The following is a 15,347-nucleotide window of genomic DNA, read 5'->3' as shown; positions in this document are numbered from 1 at the left end:
TTAGTTACCCATCCCATTCTATTTGTTACCTATTCCATTTTTTGTTGCCTATCCCATTTTTTCTTCTTTTCTATCCCTTCTTTTATGTTGCCTGTCCCATTTTTATGTCCCTTATGCCCCATCTCATTTGTGTTGTTCTTCCTGATCCCTTTTTTTGTTTGTTTGTTTTTGTTGTTGTTGTTGTTGTTGTTGTTGTTTGATGCTTATCATGATTTTTTCATTCTCTATCCCATTTTTTCTTCCTTTTGCCCTCCCCACTGTGGTTTCTTCCTTCTCTGCCTGCCTCTTTTCCTGTTTATAATATGTGTATTTGGCTACAGGTATAGGCCAGGTGCCTTTTAGAGGTGCCAAATTCTTATTTTTTCCAGCAAGACAGGGATTTACAGCATGTTAACAAGGTTTAACATGTACTTCAACATGAAAAGAACAAGCCTAGGACAGAAAAAAAAAATCTAAGCCCAACAACAAAACATTGCAACCTGGGATGAATTTCTTCCATTCAGGCACTCGATTTTCTTCCTGTAAGCTGTAGCTGAGATTTTGGAGCTAGGAGCTCCACGGTTGGGCAGAGAATAACCCACGTAACGTGGTGCCTCCTCGCAGGAGCAGGGCTTACTGCTAAGCTTCCTGGTTAAACCACCTGATGGGATCAGCAGAGGTTAGCAGCACCGCAGGGGCAGAGGAGGCAGAGGGCTTGGAAAACAACGAGTCAGCAGCACTGCCCTGAAAACCTGTTTTGTTTGGGGGTTTTTTGTCCCCTCGCCCTGCACGAGATCCAGTTGGACCTGAAAGGCAGCGGGAGGGGATGGAGCGGGGCATCACACGAGGCTTTATCTGTTGGGGTTTCTGCAGCCCTGGGTGTTATCTTGTGCAGTGCCTGATAGTCTCTGGAGAGTAAATATTTTCTCCTGCGGCAGAGCAGCCCGTGGAGGAGCTGGGAACAAGCCAAAGCAGAGGCATTGCTGGGAGGTGAAAGCCTGAAAGGGCTTGCACTGGGCTTGTGCCTGGTGTTCCACCTTGCCAGCAGAACTGGGGCTCTACCAGTGCCCCTTCCTTTTGGGGGAGTGTGGGTTCCCGTTTATCCTTATTTACCTCTTTAGAAAAAAGGATATGTGCGAACTTTCCTGAGGTTTCTAACTTTCGGGTGAATTGCAGTAACACTTTAAATTGCAAATCTTCTTTCCTGAAGCGCTGCTGCATCCTTTGGGTGGGTGCCCCAAGTTATCCTCAGTAATACTCTTCAACACCAGGCCATAAAACCAGATTTTTTTTTCCTTAATTAGCCTGTAGAAAAATCGTAGTGCTAAGGATAGTTGTGGAGAATAAGAGTGTTTGGGGCTGTGTTCAGTGGGAATAGATATTTTTATTTTGTTGAAGCAGGAAACAAAATAATGTCAAGTCCCATTTCAACCCAAAATGAAATGTGGTTTAAATTATTTTGCTCTATAATGGAGAGTTGTGGAAATTCAGTGTACATCACCACAAAATAAAACAAAAAATCCTTTGTTAAAAAATGCAAAGCTCTAAAAAAAAGTGAAACCATTTTTTCAGTGTTTCCTTCCCAGTAGTTTGGCTGCAGTCACTTGACCAAAACTATTTAAAATTCATCAAGCCAAATCTGGGGTGCTGGCAAACAAGTAATTTTAAAAATTATTATTGTTAATATGTGATAGGTTCAGACTTTTGCTTCTTCAAGGGTGAATTTTGTTCCTCTGGAGACTGTGACAGAGGAGAAACGTGACCCTTGTCCCACACTAGTGGAGGGGACATGAGTGGCTTGAGTGCCAGGTGTCACCTCTGGTTCCTGGTGCTGGAAGGCCATTGGACATCATGAACATGTGGGAATGCTCATCAGCAGCAGGGTGTTCCCAGGGACCAGGGTCCTCAGGAAGCGCTGGCACAAAGTTTCCCAGAGCAGCTGTGGCTGTCCCTGGATCCCTGGAAGTGTCCAAGGCCAGGTTGCGTGGGGCTTGGAGCAACCTGGGATAGTGGAAAGTGTCCCTGCCCTTGGCAGGAGTGGCACTGGATGGCTTTTAAAATCCCATCCAACCCAAACCATTCCATGATTCTATGAAAGCTCTAGAAGGAGTGGGAAGAACCTGCCCCAAACCCCAGAATTGTGTGTTTATCTTGGCATTCTTGGCATCTTCCTCTGAAGCCTCCAAGTCCTGCACTACCTCAGCGCTAGGAATGAGGTTTATGTTCTTTCATACTGTATAATTTATTGCAGAAGTGCCTTTTCCAGTCCCATGTTAAATTCTGCTGCTGACTTGTTTGGTCTTAAAGACCCCTCACACGGACATCCCTACCCTGTGCTGGCCCCCAAGAGCTGGGAATGGTGGGGCTCTACCTTCAAGGGCCTTTGATGTGAGACACCATCTGGGTCTATATCCCTAAGCAGTCTCTTGATTAATCAAATTCTCTCTTACCTCTTTTCTTTCCTTTTTTTTTTCCATTTTTTTCCTGCAAAGCAGTATAGTTTGAGCTCTTTATTTAATCTCTGAAGTCAAAGGTACATGAATAGCAGGGATCCTGCTGTGATGTTTCTGCTGAAGCTGCAGATGCTGCTCCGCTGTGCTGCACCTACAGCCCTCCCCCCATAATCCCATTGCTCTGCTGCATCCTTTGGGTGGGTGCCCCAAGTTATCCTTACTGTGAATTGTCCTTAACAAGTAATTATTGCTAACTCTAGCTTTTTCTCTCAATTAGCCTGTAGAGAAATCATGGTGCCAAGGTTAGTTGTGGGGGATAAGAGTATTTTTAGTTGGGTTCAATGAGAACAGATATTTTGTTGAAACAGGAAACAAAATAATGTCAAGTCCCATTTCAATCCCAAATGAAATGTCTTAAGTTGTTTTGCACTATAATGGAGAGCTGTGGAAATTTAGTGTACCATGAGAGAAAAAACCACTGTGTTTTACAAGAGAGGGCAGCGAAGCAGGATGGAGGAGCTGGTGTTACACCAGTCACACATGAAGTACATGGCACATCTGGGTCCATGGTGGATGCAACATCTGGACACAAAGAGCAGCTCAAGGGTATTTTGGGACAAATTTTAGGTTCTTGTCCCCAGTACACCAGCAGCAGTACTGGGACTCAACAAGGCTTTCTTGCACTGCATGAAGGGAGCCTACAGGAAGGGTGGAGAGAGGCTATTGGAGTGACAGGACACAGAGGGATGGCTTCAAACTGACAGAGAGTAGATTGAGATTAGATATTAGGAAAAAAGTAGGTGCTGAGGCCCTGGCACAGGTTGCACAGGGAATTTGTGTCTGGGCCATCCCTGGAAGTGTCCAGTGCGAGGTTGGATGAGGTTTGGAGCAACCTGGGACAGTGGAATGTGTGCCTGCCTGTGGCAGGGGGTGGGACTGGAAGATCCCTTCCCACTCAAAGCATTCTGTGATTCTCTGGTCTGAGACCTGGGGTTAGCAGAAGGGACTGGTGTCAGGGTCACTGACAGCAGGAAGGATTAGAACACAGGGTTGGTAAATCCCAAAGCTGTCTTGATCAGGGCCAGTCCCAACTGTCTGTGTGCTGGTGGAGGTAAACAGACACTTGCCAAGCTCATGTTCATTTCAAAACAATTTACTTGTCATGTCATGAAAGTACCTGTCTCTCTGTTTACTTTGTAATAACAAACACCTCCCTGTCCTGCTCCTGCCTGGCAGGGCTCAGCCAGATCCCCTAGGTGATAAATGTAGCTGTGCAAGTGCTTGCAGCATCTTTACACCCTGGGAGTCAGCGGGCTGCTCTTCCCACCCCCAATGCTGGCTTCATGTCATCCCTCACTCGCTGCAGTTTAGGGGGGAATAACCACAGGTGGAGTGGGGCCACCTGGGAAGGGAATTTTTGGAGATCCGTGGCAGCATTGCTGGTGCAGAGCACCCAACAGAGTGATAGTCTGGAAGTGATTGCAAAAAAATGCACTTCAGGCCTCAAAAAGGAGGCTGGTGGCTGGCCAGTAGCTCCCAAAAATTCCTGTCTGGGGAGGTGCTTGGTATTTTTGGGCTGGTTCCCTAAGGCAGACGTTTTCCTGGTGAATTGATTCAAGCTGCCTCGTCAGCTGCTGGAAGGAGCTAAAAGCTGGGGATGGATTTGAGAGGAAGGTTGAGCTAGTGGGCTTGGCTCATGCTGCTTGTACAAAGCAGAGCTTGGAGGGTCAGGTTTCCCCCTGTCCTAGGCTGGGCATTCCTGCTGCTGTGACTTCTGTCAGTGTGGTGGGTTCACACAGGGGAGCCCATCCCTGCCACACAGCAGCATCCCTGGGCTAGGTGAGACCTTTGGTGGGTGCTGTGGTGCCTGTGCTGCATCGTGCTCCTTGCTGGGAGCCCGATGCAAAACCTGGGTCTATCTGGGTATTACATTTGCTTTCCTAAGCGCAGTGGGAAATTATGTGGGAGAACATGCCATGACATCCTTGTAGCCTGAAAAGTGGAGTTAGGGTTTGCAAGGGCATCTAGGAAGAAACTCTTTCATGGAGAAATTATTCCCTTTGATGGTGATGAGGCCCTGGCACAGGGTGCCCAGAGCAGCTGTGGCTGCCCCTGGATCCCTGGCAGTTTCCAAGGTCAGGTTGGATGGGGCTTGGAGCAACCTGGGACAGTGGAAGGTGTCCCTGCCCATGACATGAATGAGATGAGGTTTAAGGTCCCTTCCAACCCAAACCATTCCATGATTCCATGATCTTCTCAAGGTGTGGGAGCTGCCTTAGACGATGTTCTTTGCATGGAACCCCATCCCAACCAGCAGCATGCCCAAAGCTGGGAAGGATTGTTTCCTTTGGTTTTAGCAGCAGGAGCCCATGGAAGATTTGCTTTCAGTGGTGCAGAAGGTAGCTGATGTTGCAAAAAGCATCTTGCTTCCTCAGTCCTATCTCATCTTCCCGAAATGTTGAATTTGGGATGTACCCCAGGCTCTCCTGTCCCTATTCTTGTTGCACAGAAGATCTTCATTTCCAAAAAAGGGGAAAGCTGTGATGAAGGGAAGCAGTTGGTTGGGATGGAGGTGAGAATCCTTAAGGATGGGAGCCCCATGAGGTTTAACAAGGCCAAGTGCTGCACCTGGGTCAGAGCAACCCCTGGGATCAACCCAGGCTGAGGATCAGCAGAGGGAGCGGCCCTGGGAGAAGGAGCTGGGGGTGCTGTGGGGGAGAGCTGGACCTGCCCCAGCCTGAACCCCCTGCCCTGGGCTGAGCCCCAGCGTGGGCAGCAGGGCAGGGGGGATTGTGCCCCTCTGGCCCTGGGCTCAGGTGAGAGCCCACCTGCAGAGCTGCCCCAGCCCTGCTCCAACAGCACAAGGACGTGGAGCTGCTGGAGCCAGCCCAGAGGAGGCCACGGAGATGCTGCCAGGGCTGAGCCCCTCTGCTCTGCAGCCAGCCTGGCACAGCTGGGGCTGTTCAGCTGCACCAGAGAAGGCTCCAGGGACACCTGCGAGCCCCTGCCAGGGCCTGCAGGGGCTCCAGGAGAGCTGCCCAGGCACTGGGGACAAGGCATGCAGGGCCAGCAGCCAGGCAATGGCTTCCCAGGGCCAGAGGGCAGGCCCAGATGGGATATTGGGCAGGAATTGCTGGCTGGGAGGGTGGGCAGGCCCTGGCCCAGGGTGCCCAGAGCAGCTGTGGCTGTCCCTGCATCCCTGGGTGTGTCCAAGGCTGGGTTGGATGGGGCTTGGAGCAGCCTCATCAAGTGGGAGGTGTTATTGTCCATGGCAGGGGGTTGGACTGGATGACCTCTAAGGGTTTGTTCCAACCCAGACCGTTCTGTGATCCTATGATTCCCAGGAGGAGAAGACCAGCTGGCTTCTCCTAGCATAAAATCCATCCGGGAGTGGCAGCTCCAGCGTTTTGGCTGGTGGCCAAGGTGTATTCTCTGAATGCTGCTACAAGCTGGTGTACAGGCACAAAAATGCTTTTTGCCGGTGAGCCACGGGCGTGATTTAATAGGGATTAAGCAGCCTCCATGCCTGCCCTGCTGCTGACCGAGGCGCGCTGCTCCCACCCAGTCCTTCCCATGGGCAGCCACCAGTGGGATGGATTACTTCAGCAGGTTGACATCTCAACTTAGAGTTGGATGTGTCTTTTAGGATTACAGAGCTTTTCACAGCCCAAGTGCCTATTATATTGCCTGGGTGCCTGGAAAGAAAAGATTTTGTCCCGATAATGGTTTCCCTTTGGTTATTTACAAGGGGTGATGCGTGGCAGCCAGCACGGGTGTGCGAGCGACTGTGTATGGATGAGCTCGTGGTTGTGATGCTTTTATTTAGGATGTGGGCTGTGCTCTGTGCCTGCACAGTGCTGCCTGCACGGAGAGTTTTGTACCCTGGCTGCCACTTCCATGGCATCGTGGCTCATCCCTTGGGGTGCCAGAAGAGCTGGGCAAAAAAACAGGTGTTAGTTGCCTGAGGATTGCAGCCTGCCAGGTGAATTGCAGGAGGGCATGCACAGGAGCGTGGAAGCTCATCTGGCAGGAGAACATGCTTGGTTCATGTCTTCCAGCATGATCCCCGCAGCCATCACGTCCTGCCCAGCTGCCAGAGTGATGCTGTGTGCTCTCCAAGGAGAAACAGTGCAGCTCTGAAGAAAAGAGCATGTGTGAAATGCTCTTTCTTCAGCTATTCGTGATAGTTGTTCAATATCTTTACCTGGCAACATTTTCCTTGTAAAGGTGAAAAGTAATAAGGGTAACATGTAATGTGGGCTCTTGTTCCATTAGCTTGTAGTAGAAGCAGGGGAACATGGAAATCTCTTATGTCTGCTTAAGTCACAGCTTGTAGCATGAACCAGTGTAAAATTGGCTATAAAACTCAGGCTGTTCACAATTCAGGGGTTGGTGGTTGGAGGCTTTTTGGGGCCTGTCTCAGATTTTATATCTAGAAATGCTGGTGCATTTGCATGTATTGAATTTGTATCAAAATCTGTGAGTGTTCCTTGCTGTTGTTGCTGCAGCCAGTGATGCCCCAGCAGGCTCCTAGCCCTGACATCCCCTGTAGTGGAGCATCCCACCACAGGGTGAGCCCATAAAAGCCCACCTCCTCTCACTTGATGTTCAGACAGTAGTTTTCTTAGTTGTGTGCTGTTTTTTCCTTTCCTTTTTTTGAAAATATCTATCACAAGCCAAAGGTAATGTCTTCCCCCAGGCAAGGAAGCCCATCTGGTGGAAAACCACTCCAACCTCATGCGCAGATTTGACACACTAAAAGACTTTATGTTTCTAAAGGTGATGTGGCTTTGGTTTTGTTCAGAAATAAGAAAAGGAAAAAGATTCACTTTCCAACCACAAAGAGTTGCTTATTGCAGGGAAGCAAGCTACATAATAAATTGTTGTCTGGGTGAGAATGAGGATTTCTGGCTTTCTGGTTACTCCTCTCCCTTTCTTGCGGGACCAGGCTGGCTGTTTTGGGTTGGATTCTGCGGCACTTGTCTGTCCCTCTCTTTTTTCCCTCCATTTATTTCTGTGTTTGTTTTGATGGCTCTGTTTCAATGCACTGTGGTGTTTGCCTGCTGTGTTCTGTGCCAGGCTCATGAGTGGCACTGCAGTGTGGCAGCTGGTGGGGCTCCTGTCCTGTCACTGGGGCTTTTCTGCATCACCAGGTACCAGAAACCAGACGTGAGACTGGAGGGATGATGAAATACATTAAATGCTCAGCCAGCTGTGGATGCATCAGTATCTGAAAAGCCCAAGGCTGGCTCCAGCAGTAAACACTCATGTGGTTTTCAAAGGTGTTTACGTTTTAATTAGAAAAGGGTCAGATCCAGGGGATAATAATTTACATTCTGTGCTTGTTTTGATGTCTGGAAAGGTAATGGTTTCAGAGCAGCAAATCCAAGAAAGACACACGATGCTTTGTGGAGATGCAGCAGTACCTGGGTACAGGGAGTCATGGTTCATCTCTGTTGCTTTTATTTTCCATAGTAACTGTTCCTGCGGGTGGCTGGGTATGAGAGCTGCCTGCCAGCAATAAAGATAAACTGCTCGTCTCGTTCTCCGAGATGCTCTCGCCGCTTGAGAAAGACGCATTGCTAATTACTTGTTGTTGGAAAAGGGCTGGATGAGGAGAGGGAAAATATTGCTGCAGAAGAGGCTCATTAAAAGGAGATGCTGGAAATCAAGCCGTGCTGATGGCGAGGAGTTCCAGCCCCAAACACAGACAGTCAAAGGTTCTTGTACCTGTGCTGCTGTCAGAGCATGAGCTGGTGGGTGGTTGTTTGCAGAGTTAGGACACACAGAGGGCTTCACCTGACCCAGAGGTGCTGATAAGAAGCAGATAAGTAGAAGGGCTGTCCTGTACTGCCTGCTCTTCCCTGGTCTGTGTGCTCAAAGCATCTCTCTTGTCTGGGGCTGCAGGGACTGCCTCCTTCTGTGTGTGCTTCAGCAGCAGCTTTAGGAAGCCAGGCTTGGAGCCTCAGTGAGCAGGAAATACGAGGGAGGTGATGATGGAGGGTTTGACCATGAGCTGTTCCTCCATGCCCAGCCCCAGAGAGGCACTAAGCAGAAGAGGGTGTCACCTCAGCTTGGATATCCACCTCCACCTGTACAAGGTGACATCCAACATGGCTGTGGGGGACAGAGATGGGAGAACAATGGTTTTGGAGCCTGCACAAGAGATGTGAAAGTTGTCTTTGGTTGCTCATGAGAGAGAATGTGATGTCTGGGCCTGGGCTGGGGCCTTCCCCTCTGTCTCCCTGGGGATCAGTTTGGTTTGTTTTTACCATCATCCCATTCAGGCACAGAAAAATCTGGGCTGCTGAGCTGTTCCTCAATTTGTGTCCCAGGTGTCTCAGAGCAGAAGGGACCTGCTGGATCACAGTCTGTTATAAATACTCAAGGGAGAACTAACACTAGAGGGATGCTGGATGTCCTATCAAAGAACATTCTGGAAGCAGGTGGCTGCATTGGTACGTGAAGAATTTGCACTGCAGCTGCCTTTTATAGGAAGCGTCTCTTGTTCCTAGAAAACTCTGGGATGATAAATCCCATGTGGCAAGACAAAGGCTTTCAGGGATGTCAGGATATCTCTGTAGCCTGTCACAGCCTGTCTCTGCAGCAGCTGGCCTGTGATGGCATTTCTGAGAAATAAATATTCTGTGCATAAAGGATGCTCTGCATTCCTCCTGAACTCACTTTGGAGTCACGGAGGAATGGAGGATTGGCCTGGGATTTTCTCAGTGTTTAACCAAAGGATAAGTAAGGAAGAGACATGAGTTTTCCAATTAAATGCTGTCAGTCAGTCAGTCAAGCCTAAACAGCTGAGGCCATGTTGTGGGAAAGATGGGCTGGGCACTTGTCCTTTAATGAGCTTTGGAGGCAGTTACACCTTTCAATAATTGAATTTCAGTTCAGGTGAGAGGAAGCCCAATGCATGAAGTAGTTCTGCCTGAACTCTACATTTTAGAGATTTTTCCCAATGACCTTACCGAGGCATTGGCATTGGGTATTATCTCCTGGCTGTGTAGTTGTCAAGAAAATCTGCTTACAACTTTAACCATTTTGGTTGTGTGTGACAGTGTGATATTCCTATTTCCTTGTGCCTTTGGAAGCCACAGCCTTCAAAGAAGCTCATCATGTGTGCAAGAACATTTTAAGCTCTTAGCATCCATCCAGTGAAAGCAAAACACTGGGAAAAGCAATCTCTTTATTTTCTTTCCTTCGCTGGTGCTCAGTCGCGTTGGACCTTGCATAGGAGCAAGGTGTGCTGTTTCTGTCCTAAGAGCAGGTCAGGATGTGGGTTTGTGTGGATGAATTGGAGTGAGAACTGGCTTGCTCTTGGTCACCCCAGCCCTCTACAGCTGTAGGCTGGTGTAGAGGCGCTGGAAAGCTGGGAAGGGCCCTGGGATGCTGGCGCTGCTGAGGTGCATCCAGTGCTGGGGACAGCTCTGAGCCCTCAGGACAAGAGAGACACTGAGGGGCTGGAGCGTGTCCAGGGCAGGGAACGGAGCTGGGAAGGGGCTGGAGCCCCAGGAGGGGCTGAGGGAGCTGGGCAGGGGCTCAGCCTGGAGCAAAGGAGGCTCAGGGGGCACCTTGTGGCTCTGCACAGCTCCTGACAGGAGGGGACAGCCAGGGAGGTCGGGCTCTGCTCCCAGGGAACAGGGACAGGAGCAGAGGGAATGGCCTCAGGCTGGGTCAGGGGAGGCTCAGGTTGGATATTGGGGAAAATCCCTCAATGGAAAGACTTTTCCAGCCCTGGCAGAGCTTCCCAGAGTAGTGGGGGAGTCCCCATACCTGGAGGGATTTAAAAGCCATGTGGATGTGGCACTTGGGGACATGTGTCACTGGTGGCCTTGGCAGTGCCAGGGGAATGGCCTTGATGGTCTTGGAGGGCTTTCCAATCTAAACAATTCCATCATTCAGTGATTCTGTGAGAATTTTTTAGGAAGATCTCTTTATGGTTGCAGTTTTGGTGTCATGTTGCTGTGCCAGCGTGTTTTTGCCCAGAAGCTTGTTTTGGGGGCTGGAGTCCCTTGGCGTGGCTGGTTCACAGGTGGGTCTCATCCCAGGGGACAGTGGGAAGTTGCCCTGCTCTTCTGTGGGAAGTTGTCCTGCTCTTCTCTCTTGGCACTGCCAGGCTGCTGCAGTCCAGGTTTTGGAGAGCTTTTGGCGTGGAGGAGAATGGTTGGAGCCTCTTCCCTGGGGGAGGACGTGCATGTGGGACCCTCTCACCCAGCCTCCAGTGACCTGATGGAAATACATCACTGTTCTGCATGTCTGTGGTCTTCTCATCACGGACTCCCCACTTCTTAAATCATTTTGGTTGCAAGTTCCACTCTCCTGTTGCCTCCCAACCCAAAGTGGGCTTCTTCTCCATTGCTGTTCCTCATCTATCAAACTCACCACTTGTTTCCACAAGTTCAACAAGCCTGGAGCACCTTTGGGAGAAAGGGAATGAGCCCACAAGTGTCATAAAAAAATGCTTGTTCTTATTATTTCCTGATGAAGGGTAAAACTGTGTAATTGCTAAAAAAACTGTATAATCTTGCTCGAGCAAGAACCCCATTTAGATCACCCTTAATAACAGCTATTAATAATAATTATACATTACAGTAATGCTGATAATTACTAAGTTATAATAAGCAGTTTGCACATCTATTGACTTTTTCTGCTGATGATTCCTTCTTTTATGGTCACAGTAACAAGCGCAACATGGGCTTTGTAAAATCATAAGATTTTACAAGGATTTAAGTTGGAAGAAACCTTCAAGATCCTCTAGTTCTACTCCCTTGCCATGGGCAGGGACATGTTGCACTGCACCAGGTTGCTCCAAGTCTCATCCAACCTGGCCTTGAACACTTTCAGATATAGGAAAGATTTGGAAGGTAATTTTCAGACCCCCAAAACTTACAAACTTTGTGCTTTGGCAAAGTAGAGTAGAATGAAGGGGGAAGTGGGGAAAAAAAAAAAAAAGGCAAATTTGAGATTGATCTCTATTTGTTGTGATTAAGGAATGTACCTGGTGTCTGGGAATCCTTTGTGGTAGGTGCTGAGCCAACACAGAGCTAAGGGATCACTGCTTCATCAAGAGCTCCCACCAACATTTGTTTGCTCAGTGTGGGAAGATAGTAAATGCTTTGATGCTCAAGTGTGGGTTTTGGTTTTTCTTTGAAAACCTTTTTTGTATGTGTTTAGAGGGTGAGGTGAGGTGAGAAACTAGCTCCAGGCAGAGACCGTCAGGAAGAGCAGGAGTTGAGTGATGGTTTCCTTTAGAGAGAGGTGAAGCTACCACAAGATGAATTTGTTTTAAAGTTTCCCACTAGAGACCCACAAATATCTCAGATATGTGGTTTGTGTTGTCTGAAACAGACAAAGAAAACTTTGGGCTTGGGTAATGTGTGGCCCAGTGAGACGGAGGATTACCTCTGACCCTGCTCACTCCATCCTGAGTGATGCCACCTGTGCCATTGTCCCCTGCCTCATGCCATCTCTCCATGCCATCACTCCAGGACTCATGGGAGCCTCCTGTTCTCCCAACTCTTTCTTTAGCACTTCCTGTTTGGTAATTGGTGCTTTCCTTTTTGTAATTGGCACTAATTAGTGGAAAGGGGAGAAGCATGCCCTCCTCCAGGGCTCCACACTCTCTGGGGCTCCTTCTTTTTTTCTTTCTTCACTTTCTTCTTTTTTCTTTGTCCTTTTTAATACGGCATATGATTTTTGTTCAGGAGCTAATGTGTGATATTGGTCTACATAATGAGCCTTTTTGACAGCCTGGGCACATTTGGGAATAATTCCTTGAGCAGATGAAATCCTTAGGCCAGAGCTGCTCATTCTCGGCAGTTTCCAAATGAAGCCACAATTGTTCAGAAGTGACAGAGGAGAAAATAGTTCAGGAGCTGGAAACTACATGAGCTGGGAGCAGATAATTTTTTTCCCCCCGTTCCCTTCTGGATGGCATGTGACTCATTCCAGATTTGCTTAGTGATTTTATGCTTATCTCAAAGCAGACTGTGAATACCCATTCCTGGTGCAGGAGAGGGTGAGGGATGAAGTTGTTGTGTCCTGCAGTGTGCTGGCAGCTCCCATGTCTTCTCCCTCCCAGATGCAGGAAGGGAGGAATATGAGATTTACCACAAGACACTGGGCCACAGCCTAGTTTTTTCTAAATGTAGAATTATAAAATATCCTAAGCTGGAAGGGATCCCCCAGGATCACCCAGCCCAGCTCCTGCCCTGCACAGACCCCCAACAATCCCGCCCTGGGCATCCCTGGCAGCGCTGGCCAAAGGCTCCTGGAGTTCTGGCAGCCTCGGGGCCGTGCCCATTCCCTGGGGAGCCTGGGCAGTGCCAGCACCCTCTGGGAAAGAACCTTTCCTGATATCCCACCCAAACCTCCCTGGCACAGCTCCAGCTGTTTCCTGGGTCCTGTCCTGGCCACAGGGAGCAGAGCTCAGAGCTATGCCCAGCCCAGGAGCTGGTGATTTCCTGTCTTTATGGTGTTACTCTCTTTGAGCCCTGGAGAAGTAGGAAGGAGAAGAGAATTATAAATCCCCTACGTCTCCTGTAGAGGCAATTTTCTGCAGTGAGAGGTTTTAAAAGTGAATTCTGCTGTGATCTCTGTCTCACCTCCTCACTGAACCATTCTCACTCGCACCATTAGCTCAGCATTATTTACTGCCACTGCCCTAGAGAAGCTTTTCAGTTATCATCCTCTGCCTCACCCTTGTCCATTTCCCCCAGCTTCTCACCCATATCCAGAACAACTAGTACTTTGGATTTATTAAATCAAGCATTTTAGTGTGGCATTTTTTTCTCTCATACATATGTCTGGAGATTTTCAGTAGTTTGGGTTTTAAGCAGGAGGCCAGGAAATACGTCCGTTGCCCTTAAATGCAGGACTATTACAGAAATGGCACATTTTTTGCATGCCTGGAAGCCCTAAAAGCAACCACCTAGGATTATTAGAAATTGTATTGGAAATGCAGATGTACAGCAAAAAACACCCTGCGCGTGGTAACCGGTAGGCTTTGTCTGCTGTGATTTTGGTTTTTTTTTAATTACTGGGAAATAATTCCTTGCTGTCTTTTTTGTCCCACTTCCTCAGGCCCCCTGTGTTCCTGGTGTGCCCTCTGAAGGGATGGAGAGCTCCTCAGTGGCGTCGGCCTCCTCGGAGGCAGGGAGCAGCCGCTCCCAGGAGATCGAGGAGCTGGAGCGCTTCATCGACAGCTACGTCCTGGAGTACCAGGTCCAGGGGCTGCTCACCGACAAGACCGAGGGCGACGGCGAGAGTGAGAAGACACAGTCCCACGTCTCACAGGTGGGTGAAAGGCTCACTGTGGGGTGGGAGAGGGGCTGGGGGCTCCCAGAGTGTGTTCTCAGCTGAAGTGGCTTTTTTGGGGTTTGGATGTGAAGCAGGATGTGATAAAACGCTGGGTTTGGGGCAGCTCGCTTGTTTGGGGGTGTATTTGAGGTCTCCAAGCTGCTGGTAGCAATCTCCTGATGCTGGGTTTGGTTTTTATGGTCTCAAGGCGCATCATTGAAAGTGTTTCAGGCCAGGTTGGACAGGGCTTGGAGCAATGTGGGACAGTGGAAGGTGTCCCTGCCCATGGCAGAGGGTGGAATGAGATGGGGTTTAAGGTCCCTTCCAACCCAAACCATTCCATGATTCTATATATGAAGGGTCCCATCTTTATCTGGTATCAGCAGTGTTTGATCTGATCTGTCTGAACTCTGCAGGTTTGCTGGAGCTGAGGATCTGACCCAGAGTTCCAGACCTGTTTTATATCATCTCAATGTAAAGAAATTACCAAACAAAGGAACCTTTTTAAGAACAGATTTTGGTGAAGAGGGCTCTCACAATGTGAGGATCAAAGCCGTTAGAAGTGGAAGAAAATGTATTTAAAAATCTAGTGATCCAAAGTGTATTCTATTAATCCAAGGCTGGAAGGTGTTTGTGTTTGAAGTGACGCTTTGGAGGGGCTTCAGGTCAAACAGACAAGTTCTGCTTATTAATGTGTCAAGCTCAAAAGTAGTATTGAATCAGAAATACTTAATAGACAAAGCTCTGTAACCTCTTCCAGCCTGTCCACTGCTCTGCCAATAAGCCCAGGCTCCCTCTGCGTCTTAAGGACAAAAATTTGTAATTCTCATGGCAGACCGTGTTTTTTGCATTAAGATCCTTGACTGCAACAACCAAATCCATCTTCCAGTTGTGGAAGTGGCATTTTAGCTTTCCTTCCTGGCTTGCCCTGCAAAAAAGGAGCTGCTAGGTTTTTAATGTCAGTTCTGAGAGTGTTCTCTTTCAAGATGGCTGGGTTTTATTTTAAAGGAAAAATTCGTAATAACGAAAGATCTGAACATTAAATCTTTTAATTAAACCAGTTATAGAGGCAACTCAAATGAAGCAGCTAAATGCGGTTGTACCCCAGACCATTGATGCAGGAGTTTAATTAGGATTTATTGTGAAACTCCATCAAAATGCAACATTTTGTATTTCTAGGGCTGTGTATTGGACAAAAAGTGAAGATGGGCTTTTACTTTAGGTCACTTGCATTTATCAAGCCACGTCTTAATGGATGCACTGAGAAGGAATTAAGTCTCAAAGAGGTTTTTTCATTTTTCCACCTAGAAGAAATCATCAGGAATTTTTATTTCTGATTTTCTCTTCCTGATCAGTTCTTAGGAAAGCAAGGAATAAACAGGCACATATCCTGCAGCTGACTGGAGTAACCCTGGTGGAAGCCAGCCTGATGAAAGGTGGCACGTTCCCTCATTAATGAGAGCTAGAGGGAGAAAGATGGATTTAAGGGAAAGGCACTCAGCTGAGACCAAGGAAATTGTTTTTAACTGCAAGGCTCTGCCAGAAACTAAATCTTTCATGTTGGGCAAGTTACTTAATCTCTCTGCAGTTTGTTTCCTTATGGCTGTG

General features: G+C 48.3%; 1 protein-coding gene across 3 annotated transcripts in view; it reads left to right on the top strand.

The window, feature by feature from the left end:
- Nucleotides 1–15,347, top strand: part of CTIF (cap binding complex dependent translation initiation factor) — a 146,847-nt gene that overhangs the window by 12,896 nt on the left and 118,604 nt on the right. For all 3 annotated transcript variants that reach the window (XM_038123495.1, XM_038123494.1, XM_038123493.1), the window contains exon 2: nt 13,524–13,736. In XM_038123495.1, coding sequence (XP_037979423.1) covers nt 13,557–13,736 — 180 coding nt within the window. In that variant the 5' untranslated portion in view covers nt 13,524–13,556. The remainder of the gene's footprint in view (nt 1–13,523; nt 13,737–15,347) is intronic.

This window comes from Motacilla alba, chromosome Z (assembly GCF_015832195.1).
Source record: "Motacilla alba alba isolate MOTALB_02 chromosome Z, Motacilla_alba_V1.0_pri, whole genome shotgun sequence".
In the NCBI taxonomy this organism is placed as follows: Eukaryota; Metazoa; Chordata; class Aves; order Passeriformes; family Motacillidae; genus Motacilla; species Motacilla alba.
The sequence above is the reverse complement of the archived record's forward strand: the minus strand, read 5'-3'. Positions and strand labels throughout refer to the sequence as shown.